At 34.8% G+C, this 16,640-nt stretch overlaps 1 protein-coding gene across 5 annotated transcripts in view; it reads left to right on the plus strand.

Moving 5' to 3' along the window:
* LEPR (leptin receptor) overlaps positions 1–14,360 on the plus strand; it is a 92,633-nt gene extending 78,273 nt beyond the window's left edge. For 3 of the 5 annotated variants that reach the window (XM_055305886.1, XM_055305887.1, XM_055305888.1), the window contains one exon: positions 7,924–14,360. In XM_055305886.1, coding sequence (XP_055161861.1) covers positions 7,924–8,751 — 828 coding nt within the window. In that variant the 3' untranslated portion in view covers positions 8,752–14,360. Of the gene's footprint in view, positions 1–609; positions 799–4,628; positions 6,912–7,923 lie in introns of those variants that run through there. The other 2 variants (XM_055305890.1, XM_055305889.1) reach the window with 2 other exon arrangements.
* Positions 14,361–16,640: the final 2,280 nt, after the last annotated feature.

Below are 16,640 nucleotides of genomic sequence, written 5' to 3' on the forward strand. Positions count from 1 at the left end.
AAAATTATAAAGTTTGTCCTGCTTGTTACCCTCAGTAGTTTCAGTGCCTCCTTCCCTTCATAGGGGTACCCACTTCCAAGAATATAGTATGTATTTGTCTAGGTTGTGCTTTTATATTTTCCCACACCTGCATAGATGCAACTATGACCAATGGACAATAACACTTTGGGTTATTATTTACTGTTCATGACATCCATATCGTTCAAAAGTTATTTTTGTTCTCAGCATTGTTTTTTGAGATCTTTCCATGTTGATACAGTTAACATAGTTTTCCTATGTGTACTAGCCCATGATATTCCATCCTATAAATATATCACAATTAATATGTCTATTCCCCTACTGATGGGTATTTAAGCTGTTTAAAAGCTTTTTTCTGTTTATTATAAATAATGCTATAAGAAACATGATTGTATATGTCTGTTGTCTGGGGATATTATTAAAAAAAAAGTTTTCGTATTACCATATGAACAATGTGCATGGTTTACTGGTGAAATAGTATAGAAGAATATTTATGCAAAATACACTGTCCTCCTCTCCTCCTACCTACCCTTAGTCTTGCTCTCCAAATGCTATTACCTTAAACTGGTTTTCTTTTAATTTTTCTGGCAGATCACCTTTGTATTTCTAACAATAATATGCTATGGGCAGCCCCGGTGGCCCAGCGGTTTAGCACCACCTTCAGCCCGGGGTGTCATCCTGGAGACCAGGGATCGAGTCCCACATTGGGCTCCCTGCATGGAGCCTGCTTCTCCCTCTGCCTTTCATTCTCTCTGTCATGAATAAATAAATAAAATCTTAAAAAATAATATGCTTCTACTACTATGAAATATAGTTATTATGTATTAATTTCTGGCTATAATGAAGGTTTAATCATATATATATATGATATTTATATATACTTTTCCTGCCCTTCTCCTTCCCCCATGCCTCTACCACATATTGTTTTGTCACTTTTATCTATTTTTTCAGTAATTACTCTCCAACCTCAGAAAAATCTTCTTATATTCCAGTTATTTCCATCAAATAGAGAATACTTCTTGGAGCTCTCCTTTCTCCCCCTTTCTTAAAATATAATCCATTTCTCCTTCCACTTCCCAATCTCTTTAAGTATAATTCTACGCTTTAAGACAGGATCGATAGTATGCTTTGTGCTATAATCATTTAAAAAATAGAAAGTCAATAAGCTGCATTTACACTGCTATAAATATATAAATACTGTTGTTTGTAGAGCAAGTAATATATTTGATGACAATATTGGGAATACTACTGTCACAGGAGAATATATTTTTAAAGATATTAGAAATATTTCACCTGTTGGTCAAAATTGTGCCAAATTTTAGGTTGGCTTCATTTTTAGTTTCTGTGGGTTGTTGTTGCTAGTTTTTCTAGGATTTCTTTTTTTTTTTTTAAGATTTTTTGAATTTCTGTGTGCTACTATTATGTAAGTTTCTTCACTGGATACTTTTCTAAAATTGCTACAAGCCATCAGTCACTATTTTTCCTGAACGGATTTCAAGTGACTGCTGCTTCCTAAATTCCTTCTCTTTCTCTTTCTTGATGAACTACATCCTTAAGTAACTTCCTAAGAAATGTTATGTGTCAGGTCAGAGTCTCTTCATGCCCGAGATTCTCTTTATTGTGCCTTCATTGATTGATAGTTTGGTGGAGTGTCAATTTCTAGGTTGGACAAGTCTTTTCCAATTGAACTTTGAAATGATTCCTTATCATCTAGCACCCAGTATTGCTTCCAAGAAGTCAGATGCCATTCTGATTTTTACTCCTCACTGGTTAATTGCAGTTTTCTTGCATTTAAAGTAGTCTCTCCATTTTTGATATTATAAAATTTCAAGGATGGGTCTGGGATGTTCTTTTTCATTTAACTTGGTCACCATTTGAAGACACTTTCGATTCCATGATTCTGATCATATATAAGAAATTTTATTTCTTTGCTAATTTCTTCTCTTCCTGTTTCTTTTGTTCTCTCTTTTCAGAATCTGTTAGATGTTGAACCCTCGGCATAGATCTATCTTTCTTATCTCTTTAATATGTTCTGTTTTGGCTTTTGTTTTACATTTGAGACCTTGCTGTATCCTATTCTTTAGTGCTTCTGTTGAGCTTTTATTTACTATTATGTTTGTAAATTTGCAAGTTTTTTTCAGGGTATTTTATTCTGATTTTATGCATACAATATTTTCTTAAATCTTATAGAAATACTAATTAAAGGATCATTGTTTAAAAAAAATCCTCTTTTTTCCCCTATTCTCTGAATTCCCTTTCTTCTAGGATCATGTTTTCTTCTTGTTTATCCTTGCTTTTCTTTTTTTAATCTCAGACTTTCCCCCAAATATCTAGTAATTCTTTGTTTTCCTTTATTGTTTTAGAATGAAATAATAGGGATCCCTGGGTGGCGCAGTGGTTTGGCGCCTGCCTTTGGCCCAGGGCGCGATCCTGGAGACCCGGGATCGAATCCCACGTCGGGCTCCCGGTGCTTGGAGCCTGCTTCTCCCTCTGCCTGTGTCTCTGCCTCTCTCCCTCTCTCTCTCTCTATGTGTGACTATCATAAATAAATAAATAAATAAAACATTTAGAATGAAATAATAGGCGAGCTGAATAGGTAAATAGGTGAGCTTGGGAGCCCAATGCATCTAGGCAGGGATTATTGCTTGGGTGGGTAGATAGGGCTCTGGCTAGATGAGGGAAGATGCATTCACAGGCACTAACACCCCATAGCTGCTTGGTAACCCCATGGATAGTTCCTTAGTTGATTTTGAAAACAAAATCTTAGTTTGGGTGTGAAAGGTAGTTCTAATGTGAAGGCTTTTCCATGTACAGGAGAGAACTAGAAGAGCCCCATCCCACATAGTTCATGGTTTTCAGCCTCAGGTCTCATATCTCCCTCTGTTTTTACCTACTGTTTCTTCACTCATCATCTCTACTGTATTAAACTGGGCAAACAGACTTTCTCTTCAGCCACAGCCCACTCTGGAGATACTTTGGTCTATAGCTTCCTTTGCTAATCGACTTTGGTCTACACTCTTCCAGTTGTTTTCTGTCTCTTAGAAATGAATCCAAAATATTATTCCCTCTTGCTTTTTCAGATTATCTTCTGTGTTGTGGGTGTGTATTTGTTATTTGTGTACTTTAATTCTAATAGAGTATCTACAAAGATGAGAGAGCAATGTGTTCAACCTGCAATCTTAAACCAGAATACCCCTGTACACCATTTATCTTGATAATTTAAAAATCAGAATTGTAAAAAAAATAAAAATAAAGATAGAAATCAGAATCTTAAATAAAGGCTGAATTCCTGTTTTAGGAAAACGTATTGTAGTGATGCAATAGACTTGCTTTTCTTTTAAGTCAAATTTCACAGTGTTTATAACAGTGTACCCAATTTGCTTTTTTTTTTTTTTACTTTTTTATTTAGCATTTTTGCCTCATCTGTTATTTTCTGCCTCTAAATCTAAGTCATCTGTATTTTTTTTTTTTTGGATGTCTACCCCTCCCTTTTGTTGTCTACATCAATGTCCGTTTTCACAAAAATGTACTCCAGTTAATAATGTACTTTAGGAGTTTGAAAGCTAAAACCAAATGGATTTTTGACTTGTGATTCAAAGACTGTCTAAGATTCCTTAGTCTGCTCTATGCCTCCAAAGAAGCTTAACAACCTGCAGGTTCTCAGAACCCTAGTCTCACAGATCTGAGGCAGAATATCCCTGAAATTGCTTGAATGGTCTCATAGAAGTGGGTAAAGCTGGTGCAGTTTTGAGTTGGAAGCTCTATTTAGAAGTGTGCATTATTGGGCTTAAAAGAGTATATCTCATTCCCCTAAAATATAACTTCAGTTTTGTTTATTTTCATGTCCTTAATATTTATGATATTCCCACGGGTTAGAAATAACTAGAAGAGAGTATGTATTAGTTAACTGAAAACTATCACAGCAAGTAGAAAAAGCAAAACAAAGAACATGTTTTCCTGCCAGTTTGCATTTAGGATATCTTTTAATCCTTCCATTGTTTTATAGAAAGATTGTTGGACTAGGAAAAATTAAAGAACTAAGTCAGGGTCCTCACTCTGGTCTAATTAGCTCTGTAACCTTAAGCCCTAGCTGCTTTGTTGTAAAAAAGGGAGGCACATGGAACAGATGGCTTCTTAGATTTTTCTAGATTAGAAAAATCATGATAGTGATCTGACATTCTCTTCACTATTTCACCTCTTCTTTTTCTTCATTTAAAAATTTTTGTTTTAAAAAAAAAATTTGTTTTTACTGCTCTACCCTTTTACTCTTTCTTGTTCCAAGCTCTCTATTACTACTGTTGCTCCCCCACTTCCTCTTTTTATTTTTCCTGCTTTTTTTTCCCCCTCCTTATTCTGTAGTCTTTCCTTGTCTAGGGTCACCAAGACTGTTCCTAGAGTGTAATGTTAAGGCGTGTGTTATGAAAATAGAAGAGGCAACCTCAGTTCAAAATTTTACTCTTTCCTAAAAAGATGTATTACTGTCGTGTAACAGAAGAATTTATAGTCCAGAAACCATGCCTGACAGAAAATGTTTTTGAAATCTTTTATCTTTTGCTTTTAGAGTGATTTTTTATTTTGCTTTCTTATTTTGTTTTATTTTATCTAAACAGAGAATGGACATTCTTTGAAGTCTAATCATGATTACTACAGATGAATCCAATGTACCAACTTCCCAACATTCTGTAGAGTATTAGAAGATTTTTACACTTTGAAGAAGGGGAGACAAATCTAAAAAACATTTGAACTACTGAGAACTAAAATATGGTGGATGATGTTGATTTAGAACTTAAAAGGGTAAAAAATGTGGGGTCAAGAGATAGGTCTGAGTCCAAGTCAGTTTGAATGTATGATTACTTTTCAGGTCTCCTAAAGTTTAAAAAGTAATATTCATGGTGTCTGGCTTTTGATTTATCATTTGTGTGGTCATGGCACAGTAAAAACTATGCCTATTGTTCTTACCATATATCTATCTATTCCATATCATCAGGTATGTAGTGGACAATGCTGTACCTAAAACTGTAGTTCTGACACATAACTTTGCCAACACAATGAATCTGATCACAAGATACAGTGAAACTATTTAGTTTATATTTTTATGTACAAAATTTCTCATTTTATATTCTTTTATAGACACCTGTGCTTATAAACGGACCCATTTGGGTATTTTTTTTTCTTTTGTTTTGTCTTGTTTTTTTACTGTCTTATAGTTTTTATGTCTGTCTACCCTTGGTCAATCCAGGAATTCCTATCTTCAGTAGTCTTGCAAATGGCTTAGGCACCAGCTTCTATTTCAGTTCAAGGAAAGCCAGAAGTTAGGGTTTGTGCTGGTCACAGGCCAGTGGAAGTTACAGTTCATATCACGATGACCTGACATATCCAGGTCATGTTGACCAGATCAGAAAACGCATCAGTCTCCAATTCAGCCTCTTTGTGAAATTCTTGCCTAAATTTAATTTCTTTACACTGAACCACCCAAAGTTTCTGGCAGGCAGAGAAGTACACAGCGATGCAGGATGGGAGCTTTTTATAAATAGTTTGTGGCAAGCACAGGATATTTCTTCCTGAAAAAGGACCCTTGCTATCTCTATAATATTAGCATACTAAGTGTGTTATGTTGCTCACATTCATAATAAACTAAAGCATCTGTTTAGTGAACCTAAAGAATATTCAAATTTAGGCTATATATAGATCACTTGCTTTCAGATTTCACTCATAGTTTTGTCTATAAAAACAACACTAAAAATGAGGAAGAATGTGTCCTTTTTTCCCCTTCATTGACTTTTAATAGATATCATTGGAATATAAAATCTAAGTGTGAGATTATGAAAGGTTATTCTTTAATTCCTACCAGCTGAATATGTGTTTAATATGTTCCCAGGCTGTTCTAAAATCTTGAAAAAATAGATGCATATAATGATTAAAGTGATTTTTAAAAAATAAACATATTTTTAATAAAGGTTTCTGACCCACTGATAAAATATACTTCAATAATATATGGGTATGTAATTTCTTGTTAATTACTAGTGAAATCTTCCTTCTGAATGCATTTGAAGACATGTAAATTACTCAATATCAATAATTAGTTGTAAAGCTTTAGAGCACGAAAGATGCCAAAGATATCATCTGAAGAGCATATGTGAGTTTGTGTGCTGTTGGCTATTTGTGAGTATTTTTTGTTTTCATATTGATAGCATGTAATTCCTTTATTTGGTGATCTTAATTTCTAAGTTCATTTAAATTTTAAGAAATTCAAGACATATAGTAGCAAGTTTAAGAAAAGGCAAAATAAGCAAGTAAATATTTGAAGGAAATCATAAATCTAGTGATAGATTTCTGTTAGAAAAAGAAAAAGGCGTAGAAAATTTTCATATATTATGTTCACAGAATAACAGAAAAGGTTCTGTTAACATGATATTTGTCATTATGCAGTATTTTAATATCCATATAAGTCTGTTCAATTTTTATTATATGTAGTGTTTGGTATATTTATTCTTTTATAGTTATAATCACCAATGTGTTTCATTTGAGAGTTTAAAACTGCTAACGAAGTATGTTTTTATATGGAATATATTTGCCATTATGAAGAATAGTTGGGTACATTGTTATTTCAGGCAATAAATTTGAATTCATTCTAGTAGTTTAAAAATTGTACTATTCAGAAGTTCAATCATATGTATGTTTTATGAATTGAACACATTTTCAGTAGTACTTCATTTAGTTCTGTTAAATTTTTCAGTGTGATGTGCCTGGTATTTTTTATTTTGCATTTATCTTTTCAATATGTTTACATTGTATGAGTTGAGCTTTTTGCACATAGGTTCTTGATTTGTAGCTGCATGGCAGGGCTTTTTGTTGTGATGTAACCAGCATTCTTATAAAAGATATGATGTGCATTTGTCTTGCGTCTTTGTCTTCATTCCACATGTTCCATAGTATGTGTTTTTATATGAAGTTATTTAAAAGGAATAGTAATTTAACAGTCTGTGATCGTGTCTCTTACCATCCTTGTTTTCAACAAATTGGTATTAGTTCTTATTTTCTGATAGTCTTAAACAGATTTTTCAGTATGGTGTAAGGCAGGTAAGTCTTAACAGTCACCAATAGTCTACCCTTATATCATATGTCATGGGGCAATTATTTTCACTGTCATCAGACTAGTTGGTTTGCTTATTTCATTTTATTTTGGTTCCTTTTTTTAAAATTTGAGGTTTAAATTTTCAGTTTTTGGAAATCTAATTTGCTGTAAAATATTAGGAATTCTTCAGAAAACAGCCCTTTTTAATTACAATCACCAATCTCTGTTGAGAGTTAAGCACTTTCAGACCTTCTCTAATTTATTCCTCACCACAATGTCAGGAAGTAAATATTGAACACATTTTAACAGATGAAGAGACAAAAAGGCAAAGCGGTTAATGTACTTGCCCGGGGTCATAGAAGGACTCAAACCAAAGTCTGTCTCATCCCACTTTTATTTTTTTTTATCTGTCTTTTTTTTTTTAAGATTCTATTTATTCATGAGAGAGACAGTGAGAGAGAGAGAGAGAGAGAGGCAAAGACACAGGCAGAGGGAGAAGCAGGCTCCATGCAGGGACCCTGACGGTGGGACTCGATCCTGGGACTCCGGGATCATGCCCTGGGCTGAAGGCAGGCTTTAACTAAAGCGCTGAGCCACCCAGGGGTCCCTCATCCCACTTTTAACACTATCTTCCACTGCCTCTCACCTATGATTTTTGACATATCCGTTTTCAGTCCAAAAAACCCGGTTAATTTGTGGTTGACTTATGTCCTTTAGTAGTAACCTTTCACACTTTCGCTTCTGCATTGATGTCATAGTGAAGCAAAAAAAAAAAAAAAATAATAATAATAATAATACAATTGAGCATTAAAATGTGTCTTTTCTTTTAGCCAGAAACATTTGAGCATCTTTTTATCAAGCATACAGAATCAGTGATATTCGGTCCTCTTCTTTTGGAACCTGAAACCATTTCAGAAGATATCAGTGTTGACACGTCATGGAAGAATAAAGATGAGATGGTGCCAACAACTATGGTCTCTCTGCTTTTGACAACTCCGGATCTTGAAAAGGGTTCTATTTGTATCCGTGATCAGCACAACAGTGCTAACTTCTCTGAGCTGGAGAGCACCGTGGTAACCCGTGAGGATGAGAGCAGGAGGCAGCCCTCTGTTAGATATGCCACCCTCCTCACCAGCTCTAAATCAAGTGAAATTGAGGAAGAGCAAGGGCTTATAAACAGCTCAGTCAGCAAATGCTTCTCTAGCAAAAATTCTCTACCAAAGGGTTCTTTTTCTAACAGCTCATGGGAGATAGAAACTCAGGCATTTTTTATATTATCAGATCAGCATCCCAATATAATTTTGCCACACCTTCCATTCTCAGAAGGATTGGATGACCTTTTGAAACTTGAGGGAAATTTTCCTGAAGAAAATAATGGTGAAAGGTCTGTCTATTATTTAGGGGTCACCTCAATCAAAAAAAGAGAGAGTGGTGTGTTTTTGACTGACGAGTCCCAAGTGTTGTGTCCGTTCCCAGCCCACTGTTTATTCACTGACATCAGAATCCTCCAGGATAGTTGCTCACACCTTGTAGAAAATAACTTCAATTTAGGAACTTCTGGTCAGAAGACTTTTGTACCTTATATGCCTCAATTTCAGGTTTGTTCCACTCAGACTCAGAAGATAATGGAAACCAAAATGTGTGACCTAACTGTCTAATTCCATTCAAGAAGCATCTCAGATTTCTGTTACAATGAATCAGATGAAGTGTAATATATTTCACTATGGTTGTGGATATGGGAGAGAGAAAGAAAACTATCAGTCAAAACTGAAAATGACTGTCCCCAAATCAATGATCTCTGTCCTCGCTTGGTAAGATAGACAAAAGAATGTGAGAAAGCCTTCAAGATCCTGGCAATATAGACTGACTCATCTAATGATTCCATTAACAAGCTACAGTGGGAAGGTCTCCGATGGCTTGTTTCTAGCTAGAAATAAGCCCAACAGATATCCTCTTTTGTGAACATGAGACCTATATAGAAAGAGCTGATCTTTTCAGATGTACCTAAGTTTGAAAGACTTCAAACTGATACTTGTGAGATGGAACTTGCTTCAAGGGTGTGGTTGTTTTACCTTGAGTTGTCTTTGTTCTCCAGTGATTTGCACGTGCACACACACACACACACACACACACACAGGTTTATACCTAAGAGGCATCCTCATACATTTTTAAAGTATGTGATGTATTTGTATTTTGTGCTACTTGACTGTATGGTTTTAAGATTTTGCAATTTAACAAACTTGTCTTGAGCGCTTACTCTGTGGTAGGCACTCCACAACAGTTGCAGATAAGTAGAAGATTTAGCTCTGTCTGGCCTACGGGGATAGACTTCTGAAGCTGACAAGTAAGCCAATCTTTATGTATCAAAGCTAAGATATGTACCACTGAGTGAAACTACCTATTAGAATGGCAATACCCACAACCAATATTTTGATGACAACAAAAGTACTTTTGAAGACATAATATCTGTCTTAACTTTTCTCTGTAAAACATGTTGCAACGGTCACTTTCTGATACAGTTAGATTGCCAAATGTTACCGTATATCAGTCTCGAATCATCGTCTTCCCTGATTCCTACTTGCTTATACATTATTTTTTCCCTCACTTACTGAGCATTCTCTCTCATATAACCAACCACTGTATTAAATCTTTCCATACTTTAACTCAATTATTAAAATAATTGTATGAGACATGTATTCCTGTAACATCCCTTTTAAAGATTAGAAGATTAAGTCATTTTCCCAAGGTCACAGAGTTAGTGGGTGATGGAACCAGAATTCATATTTAAACCCAGATCTTTTAATGCTAGTGATTATGTTTGAAGCCTATTCCTTTACATTGCCATTCATTAAAAATAAATGATTTGTAATCAAATAAGATTTATTAAGTGGAAATATAATGCTGGATGAAAATTAAGTGAGAATTACACAGATGTTGTTTTTGTCCTTAAAGACTAGAATATTTATTGTCAGTTTCAGTTTCTGGTATGGCAAGAAAACTCAAAGGCAGCATATTGAGTAACAAACTAAATTAAGAAACTGACAGAGATGTTGAATGGCAATAATTAAGAATTTCAAGACCAGTATGATCAAAACAAATACTTCAGTCCTCAAAAATATGCCTGTTGGGTTGCTAAACATCACCAGTTTCATACTTAGACTGAGAGAGGATCCTACTGATTTTACTGTTACCCTAAATAAAATCCTGCACTCCATTTCTATTCTAGTTGTAGCCACATGAAATGCTCAGTTCTAGACAATGACAAAGATCTCAGGCCCCAACCACCAGGTATTTTTGCACACCTCATGATCATTTGCCGATTAGAAATCAATAAAACTGTTTGATATCGTAAGCATTGTTGAGCTATCTCAGGATCTCACATACTCAGCTGATGACTCTCACCAGAGAAAGGTAGAGGGCTTACATCAATTCACTGAATAATTGGTGTGGTATGAAAGCCTTACTTCTATACAAAGATAAATCAAGAGAATATTTTTTTCCCCACTGATGTATTAAGTGGTTTACAGATTCGGAAACAAAGAAATTATTGCATGTATTGAAGTTCTGGTAAAATGGACCATTATTTTTAATGCTGCTCAGAGAATACATTTAATTGAGAGTAGAGTAGGGTATAGGAGAGACAGGAAAATTACATCTTGCTCCACACTGCACATATTTAGAGATTAAACACTAAGCATGTCCACTGAGACATAGCATTCTCCTGCAGTTTGGGATTCATAACTGTAGGGAAGATAAACTGCTAGATGTTCCAGTCACCATGGTACATGAATGCTGTAGTGAATTCAGAAGTCTCAGGACCACTGTAGTGCTGTAGATCTGTGTTACAGGAATTTAGTAACAGCATATTAACTTGAGATCATTAATATCATCCTGGTGCAACTTCGGTTCCTAAAAACAAGTGAAAACATCACAATTATTGATATGCCAAGAAAATTTCTTTCATAGAGAGGGCTCAAGTGGTACAGTTTGGCCCACTGGCATATGTAGATTTAGTTCTTATCTATCTAGGGCTCTGATTTTCACTTTTGAAAGTTTGATTCACTGTTTATATTACTATAGAATTTATATACTTCAGGATGGTCAGGTATCCTCCATTTCTTCCCAAAGATTCTTTAAAAAAAAAATGTTAAGGGAGAGAAGAGCTGAAACATGGGTTTGGACTTTTACACTTAGGATAAATATGGAATTTTGAGTATTTCATATAAGGCCTTGAAGTGCAAAGCAAGTTACTAGTCAGCCTCTCTAAATCTGAACTTAATGAAAAGAAACTCTGAAGTTACCAGTTTGAGCTATGACCTCAAGTTTCACCAGACTGCCTGAAGACAAATCATTTGTCAGTGTTAATGAGATTATATGTTTCTTAGGTTAGACTCCCAAGAACAAAGACAAAGAAAACAAATCAAGGTACGCTTATCAGTAACAGCAGGGGCCTCCTGTGGGAGCTGTTTGTTCCCATTTGGAGATGAGCTACATATGAACAAGAGGAGTAGGAACAGATCTTTTATTTTTAAACCTAGTCTCAAGTAGTAAGAAGACTTGGATGAAATTTGCAAACCAGCGGGTAATCCTGGACCTAGAATCAGGTTTGATGCTGCTAAGCATGAGCTGCTACCTTCTCTCATCCCTTTCCAATAAAGCCAACTCCCTTTTTCCAAATACCAAACATATGGTCACATTCCCTTAGGAATATTCATCCCGACTACCCAAAAGCTGAGAGAAGATAAACTTCCTCCACAAATTGATACCAGATTCCAATGCTACTTTGGTTGGCACAGGATCCAGGCTAGGCCATAAGAGCTGTGCCTGCAGGCTCCTGTGGAGTTGGACAACATGCTAAACAGATCAGGACATGCAGCAACCATATGTCCCATAGATATGGATGGAAAAAAGACCTCTTCCCCCATTCTTTCCTGTAGTTTTTAAAAGAAATTTGTTCCCCTTTTCATCTTTTAAGGGTCATCTTGATAGTTATGGATTTTTCTAAACTATTTATTATTGAGAAAACACATCCTCAGATTTAAAACACAAAATTGTCCACTCTACTATGTGAAAAAGCTGCATTTGAGAAAAAGAAAATGTAAACAGTTACCCACCCACCCCCATGTGAAGAAACATTTACAACAGGAAACTAGATAAGTTACTACTTTTACTTTTTCTTGAACAACTAATTGAAAACAGGCACTCCTGCACATAATCACAGTGTAGAGGGAGTAATTTAGAATACAAAGGTCTGTATGGGAACTGAGATGTTATTACATGCATTTGAGCATTGAGAAATGGTTTTCATGGGTTCTTATACTGAACAAATTATTTTTATACAAAGTTTATCACTCAGTATTTATTTTGGCAAGCTGTTGGAGATGTCTATTTTTCAAAATTGATTACACTTTGGATGTTTGGCATTAAATTCAATTTTGTGAGGATCTTTGACAGGATATTTTAAATAATGTTCGTTCAAAAACTCTAGAACCAAGAAAGGATTTGGAAACTATCTAATTTTGTACTGAAATACCTAGATCACAGACGTTGCGCTTTTAAAACTTGTCATTAAGTATTTGGCATGCAGTGAACACTTTCTCTTTAGTCACAATTGGTACATTAATAAATGTTATAAACAAGTGCTAAGATATGATCACCAATTGTTTTATAAAATGTAAAATTTATTTCAGTTCTTCTTTATGTTCCTAAAATCATAAAGAAGGAAAATAAATTATGACTGTGAATATTTTTATCATCATAAATCATGAGCAATGTCAGAATTTTGAGAAATTGAATGTCCAAATAGAGTTATTATGAATTTAGGTTATTTAGAATTATTTTATGTATTATTACTTTCAGCAAAGATTTGAAAATACAAAGAAGTCATCTTTTACGTTAATCTTTTTAACAAATTTTTTATATGTTGTTAGCCTTTATATCTTCAAAATACTTACATAATGCCTGGCCTTTGAAAGGGGTTTGAAAACATTTTAGATGCAAATATCTCCCTTCATTGTTATTGTCTCAGGTATCTACTCCATACATCACCCACACCAAATTTTTCTGGCATGATAGCTGTTTAGGATGAAAAAGTACTCATTTTAAATATCAAAAGCTCTTTAGTTTGATTCTTTATTTCATTAAGAAGTCTTGATTTAGTGATCTGTGAACATTTGTTTTGTCATTTAGGTTTCTAGCAATTTGAGTTTTTAACTATTATTTGGTCTAGTATTCAGACGCATTCTCTTTCTTGTTTTCTAATTTTAAAATGTAAATAGAACAAATACACACAGGAAAAAACAGTACAGAGAAATATAAGCTAAAAAGTCTAAGTGTCTCTTCCCTCGTACCCTTCAGTTCCGATTCCCCAGAATAGCTTATTATTATTATATCACATATCTTTCGAAAAATTTATATAGCTGGGATTATATTCTGTCTGCAGTAAAGTTACCCTTTTAATAGGTCTTGGTGATATTTCCTTATAAACCCATATATAGCTGCTTCATTATTTGTAAAGGTTTCATGGTGTTCCATTGTATCAAAGTACAATGATTTATGTTTACAGTTTACAATTGGTGAACATTTAGGTTCCACTCATTTACTATTATGGGCAATACAAGTGAGCATTCTTGTACCTAATTGTCTTGGCATACTTTTGGCAAATCTACTTGTCAGGAGTCTTGGCTAAAGTGTAAGAAATCAACTCAAATTGTCTAAAGTATCTTTTTGATATTTCAGTTTCATCTTGTTGAGTGAAGTTGACCATATTTTCATGTTTATAAGCTATTTGCTTTCCTCTACTTTCATATTCTTTGCCTAGTTTTCTATTGGGTTATTATAATTTTATTGATTTCTTATAATTCTTTTTTACATATGTGATCTTTTTCTTAACTGAGATATAGCTTATATGTTGTACACAAGCCTTCAGTGTATAGCTTAATGAACTTTTACACATTTCCCCCTGAGTATTTACCCAGGAGTAAAATTGCTGAATGCAGAATAGGTTCTAATTTAGCTTTAATAGATACTGCCAAATAATGATTTAACTAATTTACACTGCCATCGGTAATGCAGAAGAGTTCTGCTTCAACACTGATATTGTCAGCCCTTTTAGCCATTCTGATGGTTGTGCAATGGTTTCTCGTGGTTTGGGTTTACACTTCTGTAATATGTGATGATTTTGAGTAACAATCCCTTTCGACATTTTTGCTGTTTTGTTGTATATCTTATTTCTATGTATTTCATAAACATCTAAAGCGTTGTTATATTGTTGCTTTAAGCAGTAAATAGTCTTTTTAAAATTTGCCCTTTGTAGTGTAGTCTTTTCCTTCTTGCGTGTCTCTGCTTCCATCCAGGATAGTTTCCCTTCATCCTAAAGAACTTGTTTGTCCTGTGGATCAACTGTGACTTCCTTAATAACTATTTTTTCCAGTATTTTGTGCTATTATTTTGGAATGAATATCTTTAATCTATTTGGAATTAATTTTGTTATAAGGAGTAGAATAATGATCTAGCTTTTATTTTTTCCAAAGTTCTAATCAGCTGTCCCAACACTGTCCCAATTTGATTCTGGAACAATCTTTTTGCCCACTCACATAAAATGTCACATTTATCATTTATTAATTCTCAAGTATATTTGTGATTATTTCTGGGCTCTCTATTCTTTTTCATTGATTGTGCAATCTGTTTTCATCTGATTATTAAGTCTATTGATTACCACCAGCTACTCAATATGTTTTAATATCTGGAGGGCTGGATTCCTCATCCAACCTGCTCTTTATGCTTCATTGATATTCTTTCAGAGCAATTTTAGTATCACTAAGTTTTTTTAAAAAATATTTTATTTATTTATTCATGAGAGACACACACAGAGAGAGAGGCAGAGACACAGGCAGAGGGAGAAGCAGGCCCCATGCAGGGAGCCCGATGTGAGACTCAATCCGGGGACTCCAGAATCATGCCCTGGGCCAAAGGCAGACGCTAAGCTGCTAAGCTACTAGGGGATCAGTGATCCCCCATCATTAAGTTTTATAAAAAATAATTCTGTTGTTATTTCAGTTGTAGGTAAGATAAAAGTATTGTAGTTAAGATAAAGTATAAAAAATGTTATCAGTATTTAGTTGCCCTACGTTGCCTATAAATTTAAAACTTTGGACACCTGAGTGGCTCAGTGGTTGGCATCTGCCTTTGGCTCAGGTCATGATTTCAGGGTCCTGGGATCCAGTCCTGCATCGGGCTCCCCACAGGCAGCCTGCTTCTCCCTCTGTTTCTGTCTCTGCCTCTCTCTCTGTGTCTCTCATGAATAAATAAATAAAATCTTTAAAAAAATAAATAAAAATAAAAATTTGGAGGGAACTGTGCCTTGTATCTTGCTAAATAATGAGACAAATCATTCATATCATATCTGCAATATTAAATTACTTCCAGAATCTACCTTTGATACTAAGGAATAGAAATGTGGCAGGTGCTGTAAACTTCATGCTTTAGATATGCAGTTATAAGTAGGGTGATTATCAATCCCACTGTGCTTGTCCAAGTCTTCCTTTAGGTATATATAATGATCCCTGTCACTCCTATAAATGTCCAGTTTTGACAAACAAAATACATGGTTATCATATAAAGGATTAGCTCTCTAACAGTAATTGTTACTGTTGCTTTTATCTCTTTAATGTACCAGTAGTTACTAAATTTGTTCAGGTATGGAACATCTAGAAATCACAGTGCACTTTAAAGAACATGAAGATACTGCTTTAAATCTCCCACTGTAACACCTGAAAACAACTATCTAGTAGCAAATAGTTTTTTGTACACACGTGTCTGTTTCTCAAAAGTAGCATAAAAGCTTTCTTTATCCAGCAATATGGTACACTAGATGTTCTGAGAAATGTCTCCCAATATAGAATATCTAAAAAAAATGGTAGGTTAAAAAATCATTTTAATGTAGGCTTTGTTGAAGGATAAAGAAGAAAATACCAGAGGAGTCTAACTTTGGAGTCAACTGATCTCCATGACCTATAGCCTAGTTTTGAGAGGGAAACATGTCAAAAGAAAAAGAGTGGAGAGACCTTTCATAGAGGACCTCAGAAGTGAACAAGATAAAATCTTGCTGGGGCTTATGTTCTTATCTCAGCCACTGTGCTGGACCAAGTTGAAAAAATAAAAGGAAAAAAAAAAAGAGCTACCAACCCTCAGGTCTGCATCCACTCAGATTTCTAACCTCAGATTTTCATTCACATGGATTTGGGGCCCAAATTTATACTTGTGTGGTCCAGAAAAACACAAATAGAATATTTATCTTCAGGAGCTCAAGATTGGTTGAACCTTTAAGGTCCATCACAGAAGCAAATACAAATGAAATTTGGGTAAACCACCTTCAGCCTAGACCCAGAAGACCTCAAAGTTCCAAGGAACATATGGTTATTGGCAAAGTCACTTCCACAAGGACACAGATCCCACTAGTGAGAATCAGCGGGAACAACAAATGATGGTATCAGAACGACAGAGACTGGAAAATCAAGCCAATATGCTGAGGAAGAAGAGGAAAATG

Source organism: Nyctereutes procyonoides, unplaced genomic scaffold (assembly GCF_905146905.1).
Source record: "Nyctereutes procyonoides isolate TBG_1078 unplaced genomic scaffold, NYPRO_anot_genome, whole genome shotgun sequence".
NCBI classification, from domain to species: domain Eukaryota; kingdom Metazoa; phylum Chordata; class Mammalia; order Carnivora; family Canidae; genus Nyctereutes; species Nyctereutes procyonoides.